Source organism: Heterocephalus glaber, unplaced genomic scaffold, assembly GCF_053883595.1.
Source record: "Heterocephalus glaber isolate CG9 unplaced genomic scaffold, H.glaber_assembly_v1.0 deba00001058, whole genome shotgun sequence".
Taxonomy (NCBI): domain Eukaryota; kingdom Metazoa; phylum Chordata; class Mammalia; order Rodentia; family Bathyergidae; genus Heterocephalus; species Heterocephalus glaber.
Genome location: NW_028258184.1, coordinates 1,069,859 through 1,086,460, shown reverse-complemented (window position 1 = coordinate 1,086,460; position 16,602 = coordinate 1,069,859). Strand labels below are relative to the sequence as shown.

Genomic DNA, 16,602 nt, shown 5'->3' with positions numbered 1-16,602 from the left:
GGCATACAAATTTGACTTATTTAATCTGAGTAAGGTCATGACTTTTATAATTTAAAGAGCTGTAAGAAATAAAAGGAATAAACTGTTTTTCAGTTTTAAAATTATTAATTGCAGAGGAGAAAGGACCATATTAAAATGTCTTTTAGTTTAATTCCCACCATCATTCAAGGTTTCTGCCATAGCTTTGTTACTCAATTGGCTTAATTAAAGCCAGGGTTAAAGAGACATATTAGAAGGTTCCTGAAGCACTGCTAGAGGTGGATTCAAAAATATACTTGGAGTTCTCCCATCATCTCCCCATAGATGCTTATTTGTGTATTTGTATGTAATACCCAGCATTTCTGCTGAAGTAGGAATATTCTTTCAGAACTGTGGCCAGCTGCTCTTACACTCTGTTATTGACACAGGAAGTCCTTCCTTCTACTTAAGGCGTCACTTAAGCATTCAGAATCTGCCTTTGCCTCCCTCTGGTACTCCACGACCCACTACTTGCGACTGTCTCCATGTTGTGATAAATGCAGGGGAGGTTAGAACTCGAATTTCCCCAGTGGCTTCACTCCAAACCAAACAGATCCCCTTCTGCTCCTTCAACCTTCTGCTCTTGTTGGGTGGCCTAAAACACTGCTTCCCAAACCTGGTGGCACATTGAAACCGCCCTGGGAGCCTTCACATATACAGATGCTGTGGCTCTGCCCCTGACCAGCCAAATCTGACTTACAGGTGGTGGTTGTAAGTTTAAATCTCCTCATGTGAATCCATCGTGCGGCTACAGTTACAAACACTCACCTACGACAGAAGAAAGGCCCATTGGCCAGGAGTAGATTGGGCTTCTCCTCCGTCGTGGCAGAAGGCTTTCAGTTCCATTTAGGAATTTCCCGTTTACTTCTTTTCATGTGTGCTCGGTCATCCAACAAGCTGAAGCCACAGTGGGGCAACCTGAGAGCCTGAGACATCTTACCTAGGCCCCAGGAGCAGCTGTTCGGTATGATTTGAGCAGGTTAGGAAAGGAAGCCTTTGCACCTTATCGAATCTGAGAAGTAACCCTTCCCTTTGTTTCATAGGAGGCAGCTTTGCTTGCCCTCCTCTCTGAGTTCATCGGAACAGGAGCAGCACTTACCTCCTGTGTTTCCTGCCTCCAGCTTCCTAACCTGTTAACAATTTCTAAGTCTCTTTGCCTATTTTAGTACATGGAGCTCAGTCTTTTTCAAGAATAGAGGAAAGAATAAGAGATAGCGTGACTTGCCTGTTTTGTTCCCTTCTATTCTGTAAAGTAACCCTTGAAATCATACCTATTTAATTCACTTAATCCACGGAAGGGTCCCCTCAGTCATTCAAGGTGAGGGGTATACCCACACAGTCACCATCTGTCTGCTCTGTACATGGGAGGAGGATGAATTCGTGACTGTCTTTAGTGTTATGGTTGGCAGTGTGTGCATAATCAAGTAAGTCTCTGATAAGTTATATATAATATGAATTTAATGATTTTTTGAAATTTACATAGAAATACTTTCAGGAATAAAATCTCTGTATTTCAATTCTAATTGGTCTTGAGTGTGTCATGATATTGGACTCAGTTTAGGAGGTATTATGTCTCTCTAGGGTAGAGATTTCATTACAGTGTGGTAATAATTAGGAAACTTTTCACTTCTTATTTTGGATTGGTTAAGTTTTAACTAAACACCCTCAGTAACTACCTTCAGTGTTGCTTTAAAATTAAATTGTAGATCATGTATATTTTAAAAATCTAGTCTAGATACAGCTCTACTGAGTGGTATGAGTTGGGTATTAAAAACTTTTTTCTTTTAAATTCTATATGCTCTATGAGTTTTATAATTGCAAAAAATGTTAATATGAAATTACAAGTCATGAAGTACACTAGTGAATTTTAAATATAGTAACAAATAAAAAATTTATATGCTTTGAATTCACAGGTAATTTTTAACTGTTCGCATGTTTACTAAATTTTAACTGCCATAATCGACTTTTTTCCTGTGGGCTCAATTAAATAACTTTAGTTTTCTTTCCAATAAAAATCTGCAAGTAAATTATTTAGGAAAAGCATGTGATTTTTAAAAGTTTGAATTACGGGAACTGTAAACGATCAAGTGATATAATTCAATGTTCCTATGATCCAGGCATGATATTAGTAATGCTTCCATTGAATGTGAGTTTGTGTGTTAGGGTCAAAGCATTCAGCTGCACACCACTGCAGCTGGGTGGTCTGTGATAAAGGACGCACTGGAGCTCGAGTCTCACCGTGACCCTTTTCAGTTTCTTGGCAGTACAGAAGTGGAGCAGCCAAAGGGGACGGAAGTTGTGCGAGATGCGGTGCGGAAGCTAAAGGTACAAAAAGCCTAAGGACTCTCTGGAAATCAAAGCATTGGGTAGCTTTGTGGCAGGCATGACTTCAGCCTGTGAAAAGTGAACTGTTGAATAAATATCATCAGATCAAGGAGACATTTTTAACCAAAACCGTGTCCACACTATTATATTGCTATATGGCATATTATTTTTATTTTTCTAAGGTATGGCTGCTCATTATCAGTAAAACAGTCCAGTGGTGATATCTCATAAGTGTTGATGCTCAATAGCCTACCTAGTCTTTGCTTGAACAATGCGAACTCATGCTCTCTCTCAGCAACTGGCAAGAGCATGACAGCTGCCTCACACCCAGCAGCTGAAAATGTAGAGATAGAATGGCTGCAGAGCAGGATTTTACAGTGATGCTATATAGTAAAGATGCCCAGATGGACAAAGGCAATGGGATTTGTCTCTGCCCATGAGCAGCCAAAGGGGACCTGGTGACCATAAGAGAGCAGAGTAGGACACTGAATAAGCAAACAGGAAGTTTCCCAAGAAAATTTCACATAAGATGCCATGCCACGTGGCATGTTTACCTGTCTATTCCGCATTTCAAAGGACAGTGTTCTTACTTGGATTTTAAAATGAGAAAACTCTTCCAACAAGATCCTCATCTTTACAGTAGCGAAACTCTCCTTACTTGTTTACATAGTTGTTATTCTGAAGGCTGCTCTCACATTCTAAAAGAAACAACCTTTTCTCTAATTTTATTTGATAAAAGGATCTTCCAGGTGTTCCACAGGAAGATTAGGCTCCTGATTGTTCCAGGCAAAATCATGGACATTCAAAAACATTGCTTTGCTTTGTGAATGTCACACCAGGTGGAAACTGCAGTGTTTAAGGAAAAATTTAAGTGGTATGGTTTATATAATGGGTGAAGAAGAAATGTAGGTAATATTTCATCTATTCATTTTGTATGCAGATATTTTATCTGATTCTTTTAATTAACATACTAACGGTTTCCAAAAAAACATTAGTCTCATTTTAAAAAATTTTTATTTTTACTAGTACATGTTTGCAGTACGTAATGACTACATTTGTGGTGGTCGCATTGGTACACATGTATAGGACAGATCTTATTTTTTTTTAACACACACACACACACACACACACACACACACACACCCCTCCTCCCTCCATCACTTGGTCCATTTCCCATTTGAAAAAGATTTATCTCCCTGTTGCCTCTTATCTTTTATTCTGCTTTGGGTTTCTTATATAAAGAGGAAGGATGCAATATTTAAGCTTGTGTGTCTGATTTATTTCATCTAATGTTATGGTGTCAAGGTGGACCTGTTTTGATGCAAATGACTTAAATGTATAAAAACAAGGGGACTAGCCAGCCATTTCTTTCCACTACTCATTAGGTAATTCAGACTTTCCCGTTTGCCCAATAGTTGTAATCCATCAGTGGCAAATTTAAAGGATACAGTTTCTGGAGAATAGGATTCTATTTAAATGTTTTCAAAATGTTACAAATTCTGGGCATGTGCCCAACTTCACTACAATCTGAATGTTTTATAAAAGAACTGCAGTGTTTATACAAAGTTTCTTTATGTTGAGAGGGTTCTTTCTTCAGTCAACTCAAAGGTAAAACCAAAAGACTTTCATTATGTAACCACCAAGTCAAATGTAAAAAGATATTTGAAATTAAATACTTTCCAAACAATGCCTAGTTTACATACATTTTTGCTGGATTCTATGTGGAGCTCCAATCTAGTTTCATACTTGGAATACATGCTCTGTTTAGAAAGTAATATAATTTAAACTAAGATAAAAATCGTGCAATATAATTTAAACATGCCTACTTATCTGATAGTAATTTTTGTCTCTCAAGTGTCTTTCAAAATAAATACAATATTTTAAATAATTTTTACTCTTCTAATTGCAATATTTTGTATCTCAGAAAAATATATCTAAGGGTAGAGATTCTGGTACTAATTAGAATGAATAAAAATGATTTTTATTATTTATTTTTATTATGTTTTCTAAAATTTGTGTCAGAAGTCAGAGGCTACCATTCCAGGTATGCCAAGAATATTTGCACTTATTTTTGCAACATTGACCCAGGTTCCTTTTAAATTTTGTTTTGTGAGGAAATAACCAGCAGGTGGTGCTATGGCTCTACTAAAAAAGGAATTTATGTCTTGACCAAGTGCACTCAAATTCTTCTTGATTTTCTGCTTGTTTTTCTCCAATAAATGTTTCTGACAACTTTAAAAACCTACTGTGGTTTAGTATTTGATTTTCTTTGACAGATACGGTAACATTTTATTCACATTTACTTCTTTTTAGAAAAGATTGTAATGTTAAATGCATTTCGCTTTTGAAATTAAGAATTCAAAATTTAAGAACACAGCTGATAGAAAAATTGGATTTTCAGAAATGTATTTTTCATGTCTCTGTGTTTTGTGATGCTTGCTTTGTTCTCCAGAGAATTTTTAAAACTTTGACATTTTATTTAGTATTTCTCTGCCATTTTATGGAGAAGGTATAATTTATAAAATTTTCTTCAGTGTAATAATTATATAAGCATTGGAATTTTACTCTCATGCTGTTTGTCAAAAGAATATGTTTCCTATTTGTAAAAGCATTTTCAATAGTAGTTCCTAATATTTCTTAACCATATTTTAGGCTGACTTTTAAGAAATACCAAATATTTCAAGCTGTAATAAAGACCTTATCAGCTCATTACTATTGTAATGAGTTTCCTTTTCCATAGTGATTTATCTGTTTTCATTCATGTAAGTCATACAGCTGTCACAGGACTCAGTTTCATAAACACCTTGTGATATTTGCATATGAGAAGCTCTGGCATGCAGATTCCAAAGTTGTCAGTTTTCCTGGGAATCAAGCAGGGGCAGCACTCTGAGGCCCTGCTTTTAGAGGGACCTCAATTAAAATTAGTTAAAGTTACTTCCTCCAGGAAGTAGGGCTTTGGGGAATCACTGTCCCTTTAGTCTCAGCCTAGCAGCTTCTCCATTCAACCTCACTCTGGGCAGCGTGACTCTTTTTTGGCGTCATAACTGGTATTTCGTAAGATGTTTACAGCTTAATATATTGTATGCAAATGTAGTTGATTTCCTCTCATGATTACTAAAAATACTTTGAAAATTTAAGTGTCAGAAACCCAAAGAGGAATAGTAGCTCAAAATAATTGGCCTAAAGTAACAAATTAATTTTCTTTACTAATAATATATGTCCCATTAGTAATATAGTTAGAGTTCACTTTTTCAAAAGTCCTTTGAAAAATGGATAGAAATTGTATAAGGATGACATTGAAATTCAATATTCTCTTTCAATTTTCATGAGCAGTTCTATGACAATGATACTTATCTAACTAAGTTTTTACTTTTCAGATAATACTTTGTACTTCAAATAATTCTTTATCCTTTTCAGTAACAAAAGATTTGCTTGTTTGTTGTATCCGAACACTATCCAGGATGTTTATGTCTCATTCCCTTTGAACATTTTCTATTGGATCGTTATATTCAAATTTTAATGGTTGATCATTCTATCTAGATCTACCAAGAAATGAATCTACTAAAGCAAAACTGAAAACAGGTTTGCAGACACAGTCTTCAAGCATTAGTATTGTAAATGTAGAGAGAAAACAACATAAGATAAATTGATCAACGTGCCTTCTAATACTGGAGATTGAACCCAGGGCCTTCATGTTGAGCTACAGCCCAGCCACCCCTCCCCTCCTCCTCCTCTTCCTCTTCCTCTTCCTCCTCTTCCTCTCCCTTCCCTCTTCCCTCCCTATTTATATCCTTCCTTCTTAGCCCTCCTGTGTGTTATTTTTCTACCATCAGACCCTGATTTTTTCCTTTCCCCATTTCTTCCATTCTTTCTTGCTCAACAGATGCGTTTAGTATTATTACTGCTTGTTTTATGGCAGGCTTTTTGCAAAATAATCAAATTCTTGTCAGAGGTTGCAGAAATGGTTGTGTTCAGATATCAATAGACCAGGCCCCAGAAGCCACTGCCTGTTTTGTCTCTGGAAAGCAGACGCACAGAGGACACAAGTTTAGATTGGTTCTGCAGCCAACAACGGTTTGCTCAGATAATTTTACACAGATGAAGAGCAGTTTCAGCCCTCCATTGTTTAAATATGCCAGTGCAAGAAGAAATTTAAGAAGGGAAACGAAAGTTAATGTGCATTCTTTGGGAAGAGTTGGAATAATTTTTGATGTACATTGAAGCAGTTCATATTTCTTAAAGATAGAAAAAGAAAATTCTCTGGCACAAGTTGGTTGAATCATGTGCAGAACGTATGACTGCTGGATACAAAATAAAGGGAGAAAAAGTGGACTACATTCATAAAGCAGCAAGCTGAAAAATTACACCACCCAAAATAGAAGAAAACAAATGGCTCCCTGCAGAATACAGAGGCAGACATTTGAAGGCCCTTGTGTGCATTGATGATGTGTCCCATAGCATTGTAAAGGCATGAAAGGAGCAGAAGGCTTTGAACCTCTCTGCCCCAGAACTGGACAAGACCATGTGCATCCACATCTGCCCTAAATTAGGGTGAAAAGCACAATGCAGATAAATCCAACATAGGAAAGGTCGGAGCCCCGGCCTGCTTTCCATGGGCTGTATTTTGAGTAACATCCGTCAGGATGACTTTTCATGTGCCGAGAAGACTGTTACAGTAGTAAATAACTTCTGAAGCCTGCAAAAGAGGCATGAAAATCCTACTTCAAAATATTTTTTCTTTCTTTTTTAAAAAAGAAAGATGGGGGAAGGAGGCAAGAGTATAGGAACCAAGTGAAATTTCCAGACAAAATCTGTAAAACCAATAAGCTTTGAATTTAAAATAAACAGTGAATAACCTTTTTAAGATGTGGCACATTTTTTAAATCACCATATATATTTTGTGTATATTGTGTATAGTGTATGTATGTAGGTTGCCTAAAAAGGTTTAAATATATTAATTATTTTAAATTTAAATATAACTGGACTTCTATAATTTTCCCACCACTAAATCTTTCAAAGCTGAAGAGAGGTAGAAATGTCATCTAAGTGCATTAGTATTCTGATTTTCTTGTTCATTTTATAACAGTGCCTAACAAGCATTTATAATCACTTAATTAACTCAATGAAAAGATATACGAAATACTATTCTGAAAGCACTGAAAATATGTTATGTTTTCAAGATACTATAATTCTAGAGTATGGGTTATATTTATACCTGCGTCTTTTAACTGGTTTCATTATTTCCACGCTTAGCTTCAGTTTTGAATATGGTAGTCTATCTCTTTTCATTCATTGATATGTTTGAAATAAAATCAAATAGCAGCTTTTAACTAAGTAAATATTTAATAATACCAAAGATGGCATATCCAACTGCTGGCCAATTGTGAGTTCTGTAAAGGTATTAAAAACAAAAGATACATAGAAAAATAAATTTATCTACTTGTTATCTCAGAAAGTGTTCTTCATTTGCTCAGCTATTTAGTATGAATTTAGTTTTACAGATATCCTAAAAGAACTGCAGAAATCATATTTTTCAAAAGTGACAGAAAACCAATCTGAATTATAATGGTAGATTTCTATGATTATTAAATATTTAGAGGCTGTTCTTATAAAGTATTTTATAATGGGCAAATAATTCATTTAATTAACATTTGACATTGAATATAACGTGTATTTGTTTGTGCTCATTCTCCACAAAAACAGAATTATAATTTTGTGAATAATTTTTCATTTGTAGTTTGCAAGACACATCAAGAAATCTGAAGGCCAGAAAATTCCTAAAGTTGAATTGCAAATATCAATTTATGGAGTAAAAATCCTAGAACCTAAAACAAAGGTAAGCATTATTTTTGAGTGTCTTGTAATTATATTTCTATTATTTTAATGAATATTTAAAATTTCTTACCAACCCGAACTGTTTAGTTCTCAGTTAATTATGACTTAAAGTGCTAGGATTTTTAGAGGAACATGTTTCAGAATTTCTTTCTGAGAAGTCTGTTCTTCCCCCTGTATTTTGGATATAATGTATATTCGGTGTATTCACCGGTGTTATAATTCATATTTAGAAGTTTTTCAATGATGTGAAAGATACGAGAATATAATTCATTGAGTGAGAAAGAAGGCAAAACCCATGTTGTTTTGAAATGCTCTGCACTGATGCCTATTGCCTACAGACACAGAAGTATATATTAGTTTTCTAGGCCGCTATACAAAATACCACAGACTCGGTGGCTTAAACAACAGAACTGTGTTTCTGGAGGCTGGAACTTCAAGAGGCAGATGTCAGCAGGGCTACTTTCCTACCCATGGCTTGCAGGTGGTGGCCATTGTGCTTCCTCTTCATAAAGTTGACCCTCTGTGCACACCGTAGTGACTCTTACAGCTTCCTCCTCTCACAAAGATGTCAGATTGGATTAGGAACCATACTAATGGCCTCGTTTCAACTTAATTACCTTTTTAAAGGCCTTATCTAAGCTGAAAGAAAAATTTTAGACAAATTAAACTTAACAGTTTATTTGAGCACGCTAGGACTTACAAACCAGGCAGGGCTCAGAACCAGAAACAGCTCAGAGAGTTCCACCCTCCAGCATGAGCAGTGAGCGTTCATAGGCCAGACACAAGCAGATTAGACCAATCATCTAATTGGCAACAGCCTGTGATTGACTGAAACTTTGCCGTTATACAGAACTTCTGTGTAGGGATTTTGTTTATATACTAGGTTAGGTTGCAGCTGGGAAATCAAAGTAAGGAGACAGTTTCGGGCTAATGGCCAATGCTTATTTAATTTACCACTTCAAATATAGTCACATTCTGACATTTTGACAGTTCAGACCAGAAGAAAGAGCATGTGAAGGTACAGCAATAGGGCAGATGTCTGGAAGTCAAGGTGAGGTGCCCCAAAGAAACCCAACCTACTCATGCCTTGACCTTGAGCATCAAACCTCCAGAACTATGAAAAAGTAAATTTATTTTTTAAGCCTCCATGTTTTGTGATGACAACTGTGGTAAACTTGCTGTAATGATTTATTCACAGCACCTCAAATTATTCTTTTGTAATTTTGATAAGACCATGATAATTTGAAAAGCTTAACATTCAGCTTCAGTTATTTTATAAATGCAAACTTTCAAAGCTTTCCTCTATCACTGTAGCATGCTTATGAACTGGTTTTTGCAATTAGAAAGTCAAAGGAAACCCAGCTTGTGAACAGATTATGAAACTTTCTGTCACATCTGTAACCTTCAGTAATCTAACATGTGCTAATAATATCTTCGCCGAGGTGAATACCAGGTCCTGACAATGTTGGAGATTTGCCTGTGCACCAGTAGCACCACAGCTATTGGGTGCTGATTAGGAACATAAAATCTACAGAATCCAGATTTACTGAATATGTAATCTACAGTTTAAGAAGAAACCTGCCAATTCACATGCACACTACAGTTTGAGAAGATCTGTTATTGCATAGGTTTGGTGGCTACATGGTGGCCTGGTTTTCAAACTGTAGTCCATTGTAGTTGCTAAACAGATTCTAAGGCTTAACCAGAGATTCCAGAATCAGAATCATGGGATGCAGAAATTTTGCATTTATAATCGTTTTACAAACAACTGGACTATGGCAAGGATGCACCCACAGTTACTGTTTTCCCACTCTGTATTAAGGAGTGGTGACATTCCCTCAAACTTTCAGTGTGAATTTGAGACTGCAGGCATCTCCCATTATCCACTCTCAGTATTAAGTAATTAACAGAGATGTGAAGACTTGGCTTTAGTTTCAACTATCCCTGAATGATTGCTGCCTACATGGCTGAAATCAGAAAAAGGAAGTAGTGACAGAACAGGGGAAGGGACAGGGGACAGGTGACTCAAGCACTTAATGGAAAATGTGCAGTTTACTTGGAAACAAAGCAGTGAAAAGCAAGGAACTTGGCTGAGAACTCACTTTGCAAATCATAGTTAAAAAGGGGCAAGCTAAGATAGCACTAACTGACAGTAGGGTAGTACACCAGAAGTGTGGCCACCTAAGTGAGGTCTCATATCCAATGAAAAAAAAGACAGCGATCCTATTCTTTCACTTCCTGTTTAAAATTAAATGTGGATATAGTGGCAAATGTACAACCAGCATAGGTCATTTGTATGCCGTATGTTTCTTGAAAATCTTCTTCTAAACCATACAGATTTTGAAGCTCTTTTGAAGTGTGTGTACACCTGTGTGTGATTAATTATTGATTATATTTATAATCGGAATGTTTGAGACTTAGGAAGTTCATGTTGAAATATGTTAGGTTGGCAATATGCTTTATGCATCATCAAAAAAGTATTTTTGTATTTTATTTGAATCTACACATGGTAAACTTAATAGGTTATAAAATTTTACCAATTGCATATACATAATCTGTATACTGTAATGTAATAAATCATTCTCTTATTACTTAAAATTCAGAGTAATTAAAAATTTTATTTATTCAATGTAAGTATTTACAAAATAGAAGTATTATTAAGGCGGTATGTAGAGAGAATTTCCTTCACCTCTAGAATTGACAGTTTAAAACTGGTGTGTCCTTAGGAAATTGCAAAATATAAAGATTTAAAATGCTACAAAATGACTACCACTAATATCTGCGTAGGGATATGTGTGTGTCTGTGTAAAGATGAATTACAGAAAAGCAAGTGTGGCATGATATTACCAGTTGACTAGTTGAAGAATATATGGCTGTACATAGGATTTTTTTCCTTAACATAGATCTATTACTTTGTGAATGATTTCAGCAGATTTTTTAAGTGAGAGTATTTCTTCAAATGAAAGATATGTGAAAAGTTCTTCTGTAAAAGTCTTTATCAGTTATTTCAGTTATTATATGTCCCTCCCCCCGGCTTCCTGAACACTTAGGGAAATCTACTCTTATAAACCATAACTAGCCAACAGGTTAGCTTTTGTCACATTATTTATACTAGCACAAATTTCTGGTTTTATTGTCCTTTATCTGAAATGCAGAGTAATTTTTTTTCTTAAGCTGTAAACGTAAATATAGAAATACTAAAATTTTTTTTTAAATCACAATGAGTTATACTGTAAAGACAAAATGATGTGAATTATCTCAAAAATTGGCTTGGGATAGGAAAAACCTACAACTCGTGATGAAAATATTGAAGTAAAAGTAATAAGAAAATGAGTGATTGTTACCTAGTATTTTTGTTGGTGGAAAACCATATTTTCAAATTTCTACCAATAAGTCTCTGATTGGCAGCTTGTCAGTGCTAGTATACTGTTCCTAAAAGCTTTCACTGTCAAATCTCCCTGCCTCTTCTGACCTAAACCCCATTTAGAGAAAGAATATCAATGAGGCAAGGTTCAAGTCAATAGAATTGGCCTTTGTCAACCTATATGGCATTACTTCAATTAGAAGTATCAACATTACCTTTTCCTTTTCAAAATTCTAATTTCCTATACTTAAAAACTATTTTTAAGAGACCCATTTGTATTTTCTCCCCCAAAGTAAGTTTTCTAGTGTTTTAATGAAAAGAAGAATCTGTACTTTTATCCCTATCAAGTCTGAAGAGCAGTGCAATCTTTAAGTTCTATAAGTTCAGTTATAGTCTCTCTGTGTATGTAACACCTTTACTCATATACTGTATTACATATGGATACAGAGTATCTGATTCTTTCCAGTATACAGAAAATACTATTTTTGATTCCATTAAAAAGTGAAGGTAATGTAAAAGGGATTTACAAACTCTGCTGAACTTCAGGCTCCAAGACATTCCTAAGAATGGTTAAGAATGGTGACTTTTGGAGCCTTCCTGTGCATTTCTGAATCATAATCTGCAGAAAAGCCTTGGAGTGTGTGCGTGCGTGTGTGTGTGTGTGTGTGTTTGTGTGTTTGTAAATGAGAGAGGGAGAGGAAGGCAGAGAGGACTCCCCAGGTTACTCTGAATAACCCATTTCCACACATGAATTTCTGAGCCCACTAGTCTAGGAGACAAGAATGAGCTAGAGAAAGAAAACCTGTCAGTCTTTTCATTATAGGTGTAAGTTGTAAGTTAGAAAAAAATACGCAATTAAATATGAAGTTCTTAATAGAAGTTTATGGATAAATATTGATGAGGATTTTAAAATGTATCATTAATCTAACATGGACTATAGAAAAGAATATTTTTCTCACCCGAGAGGGTGAAAGTGGAATCAAAAACCATGTCTGTAACAACTTGGTTCTGTATATTTCCTTTTCCTCTTTGTCTTTCTTCCTTTCTGCATTTCTCATTTATTCTTCAAATTAATATTTTATGGTACTGGAAACAGGTAGTGGGATGAAATGGGATAAAAATGTTGATATTTTTGTTCCAGTCCCTGTAAACTAATATTCATATTAAAGGGTATGCGCTTCTTCACTTTGGTTCGCTGTGTTTCCGAGTCCCTAAATATCTATCACAGTAATGACAAAATCCTCATAAAAATGTTGAAATTACAAGTGCAGTTCCCCCATTCCTCCTCTGTGTGAAGATAATGTTGTCAGAATGCACCTTAGGATGGCCTCCAGCTGTTTGTAACTCGAGGCTCTGGGATTGTACTGGCTGGTGAGTGAAGGAAGGGCCATGTTGATTTCATCGCACTATGGAAACGGTGGCTTCACGTGGACTTGTTATCCTCTTTTCTACAATGTATAGAGGGATATGTCTTCTTTATGTGTCATTAGGGTGCCTGCCTCCCAAGTGCAAGGTCCCAAGTTCCCCAGTACCAAAAGAAAAAAAAAGAAGGAAATAACTATGTGTCATTAGCGTGATTAGACAGTTCTTGAACTAATGTAGATCTGCAGTCAGTATTTGGAAGCTACAGTGGCTGAAAGTGATTGTTTGATAAATAATAAATTTGACAAAAATAAAGGTTAATGTGAAAGGAAAATGGAAAGCCAGGCAAAATACTGTTTAGACAGATATGATCATTATCTAAGCACTAACCACAAGAAAGGGAAGAAGGATGCCCTCATCAAAAGCCTATGTATTTAGCACTGTTTGTCTCTTTTGCTGAAATGGATATATCAGGCTGCCTAGTAATGCCACAATATCATTAACCATATACTTCCCCATTTAAAAGTTCACATTTGCTAAGCAATTACTTGGTGGCTTACCTTTCAGTTTACATGCAGGGAAAGATACATCGCTGTAGATAAATTCTCTGAGTGTTTCTGGGTCTGCCTCATTTTAGGTACTCATCTTCAGCTGATACACAGGTATGCAAATCAAAGTGAGCGAGCAAACCTTAGCAAGCCAATGTACATATCAAAATCTGAGCCGGGAGGAATGTGGGCCTTTAGGATATCCATGGTACTTTTTCCTGATCAAAATCCCTGAGATTCTGACTCAGTTGGAATAAAGACAAGGGAAATATTTGTAGCAGGTACTCCAAATATGTGTACTACAGGATGTCTAAAACTACCTGTGGAAAAACACTACTAGATATGGCTTCAAATAAGGCTTTCTGAGGTGGTATCAGTCTAGTTTTCCTTGACTGAAACCATGGTTTCCGTATATCTCTACTTTTCTACATCACTCACTAAGTAAGATGTCTGACCTGAGTTTCTACATAATACTCCTAGTGTTATAATGCAATCTTGATAAAAGATATTTAAAGCTACAATATAAAAGGGAATGATTTTTTTACATGTTTGCATCAGTCATAATTCAATAAAAAAGAAGATTTGTTTTCTACCTCCAACATGTCTCAGCAAGTTTGGAAAATGAATAAATAATAAATATTGATGATAAATATGAATGTCAGTATTATCGAACGCTCAGTCTTCTGACTAAATAACAATAGTTTTAAAAACTTGCTCTTCTAATTATTTCATATTCATATTTTATTTTAATTAAATATATTTCTGATAGTTTGCATAGGCTGTGTGATTTCATGTGCAATGTGTGCGTGCGTGTGTACGTGCCTGTGCTGCAGCCACATCTCTCTGTTGTAGCACTTGTTCTTCACGTGATTAACAGGGTGGATGCAGTCATTTGGGGCTGCTCCACAAGGAACACTACTGCAGGTACAAGGAGGACCTTCCTAGAGAGAAAAGTAGCCATGTTGATATGGAAAATAAAATTCACCAAGGACACTAAGGATGAATTGGTAGTGAGCTTCAGGTGAAATTTTGTGCAGATGAGAATATGCTCTAACTGTAATATTAGTAGCAGTGTTATAAAATAAAAGCATTTGGGTTCAAAAAGGGTCATGGTAATTCTGTAAACTTTTAGGAATATCTTAATCTCTTTGGGCCCCTTTGTTCTATGTCAACTTGCAGGATTTGAAGTAGATGGTCTCTTAACATCTTTTGGGGTCTGAAAGACTGTGGCCCTCTGATCCTCTTGTATTACGCTTGTATTTTTCTAAGGACTATTGAAATAAATATCTTAATTTAGCCCTGAGTCTTGTGACCCATCTGCACTGTGTCTTTGTTTATGTTTGGGATGTATGTAATTATAACAGCAAAGCTTGACAGACGATTGCTACACTTTTAAAGTCATACGTTATGTGTTATTGATACAAGCTGATGTTTCTCAAAATGGAAAAAAATGCCATCCAATATTTATTTCCATCTGTGTTCACAGGAAGTCCAGCACAATTGCCAGCTTCATAGAATATCATTTTGTGCAGATGATAAAACCGACAAGAGGATATTCACTTTCATATGCAAAGATTCCGAGTCAAATAAACATTTGTGCTATGTATTTGACAGTGAAAAGTGTGTAAGTATGCCAGATGTTGTAGGGTGGTTTGTACTATTTTATAAGCCAAGAATTGTCTTATTTCTGGCATTAATAAAGTATTTGGAAATGCAAAGGTCTGCAAATACTTAGCTGCACTAATAGATTCATCCTGTCACGAGAATAAGCTTCAGGATTTCATCCTTAACTGATTTCTTATGTTGATGAGCATAGTCTCGCATACAGATTTCTTTTGTTAGAATATTACCTCTGCTTAAGGCTATGCATTTGTATCTCCTGAAATCATTTTCAATTTTAATCTCAAAAATGAGTTAGTAATATGCACACAATGCAAAGAGCAACAACGAACATTTTTTACTTTCCTGAAACTTAAAGTTGTTGATGAAAATAAATATTCTAAACTCCAGGAAATAAAGTCTCTATGATTCCTTAAAAATTATCCAATACTTTGAGAAATTGGATCCTGATGTTATTTAGACAACGTTAAGTAGATGGGAGGTAATAGTATTGTGAATGTGTGTGCATATTTGCTTTGAATGAAATCTAAAGTTCTTAGCAAGTAAGGGCAGTTAGGAAATTCCAGAATCATACAAGCATTCTTTAATCATCTGGAATTTTAAGGAAAACCCTGTGTCTTGCTTACAAGCACAAGCTAATTCTAATCATAACCTAGTCTGAGTTCCTATAATAAAACACAAGATGGGAATTCCTAGCCCACATTGCAGCCATTGATTGAGGAAGAACCTCAATGGCATTGTTGGTTTAGAAAGGAAATTGAACTTAACTCATTTATGTAATCTATTTCCTTGGTTTCAAAAATTGCAGATTACTAATATTATCATCACTATTGTGTAATTTTTCTCTCTGGTTTCAGCATGAAGCTTCCTGAGAGCAAATTCCTTTTTGTCGTAAATGTGATTCCTGTATCAGGCGAACAATAATTGCCCCGTAACCTTTTCCTTAAGTAAAACACAACATTGAAAATTTGCCAAAAGTAGCAGAAGTTATTTCCTGTATCTTTTAAACAGTAGTGCTTTTAAAAGGCAAGCTAATGTGCTAGGCTATATGGCACCATATCACCTTTTCAGAATTTGGTGAACATTGTGGGATATCTCATCTGAAAAATATGGGTACTCATACAAGGAGGCATTTAATCTGCATGTAAAATTATTTTTACAATTTATCCTATTGATGAGTGCATATTTACATATTTCAGAAACATCCAAACAATGATTATTAGGACTGGGGGAGGTTTTTCTCTATGAGATTGAGACTATTAAAGTTAATATCCATTGAATATCTTCTATGTGTAAGACATAAACTTTTACCATTTGCACCAGACTATAAGTTCGTACATCTTTCTTTCTTGCCTTACACATACAGAGACAGTTCCTTGGTGTCTGAAATGCTCATCGCAGATTTCATTAAAATATCAAGCTTCTTACAGATTTTTACCACTTGTTCATCTTTCTCTAATATTCATCCAAATTTGTTGCATGACTGTAAAATACAAGCTTGTGAGAACCTCCTAACAGTTATATTGTTTT

The 16,602-nt window shown here is 35.5% G+C and overlaps 1 protein-coding gene across 39 annotated transcripts in view; it reads left to right on the top strand.

Moving 5' to 3' along the window:
- Nucleotides 1–16,602, top strand: part of Gulp1 (GULP PTB domain containing engulfment adaptor 1) — a 271,287-nt gene that overhangs the window by 215,150 nt on the left and 39,535 nt on the right. For 36 of the 39 annotated variants that reach the window (XM_087209608.1, XM_087209602.1, XM_004872306.4 and 33 more), the window contains 3 exons: nucleotides 2,272–2,343; nucleotides 8,081–8,179; nucleotides 14,939–15,076. In XM_087209608.1, the coding sequence (XP_087065734.1) occupies nucleotides 2,272–2,343; nucleotides 8,081–8,179; nucleotides 14,939–15,076 (309 nt within the window). The remainder of the gene's footprint in view (nucleotides 1–2,271; nucleotides 2,344–8,080; nucleotides 8,180–14,938; nucleotides 15,077–16,602) is intronic. The other 3 variants (XM_087209627.1, XM_021250250.2, XM_021250251.2) reach the window with 1 other exon arrangement.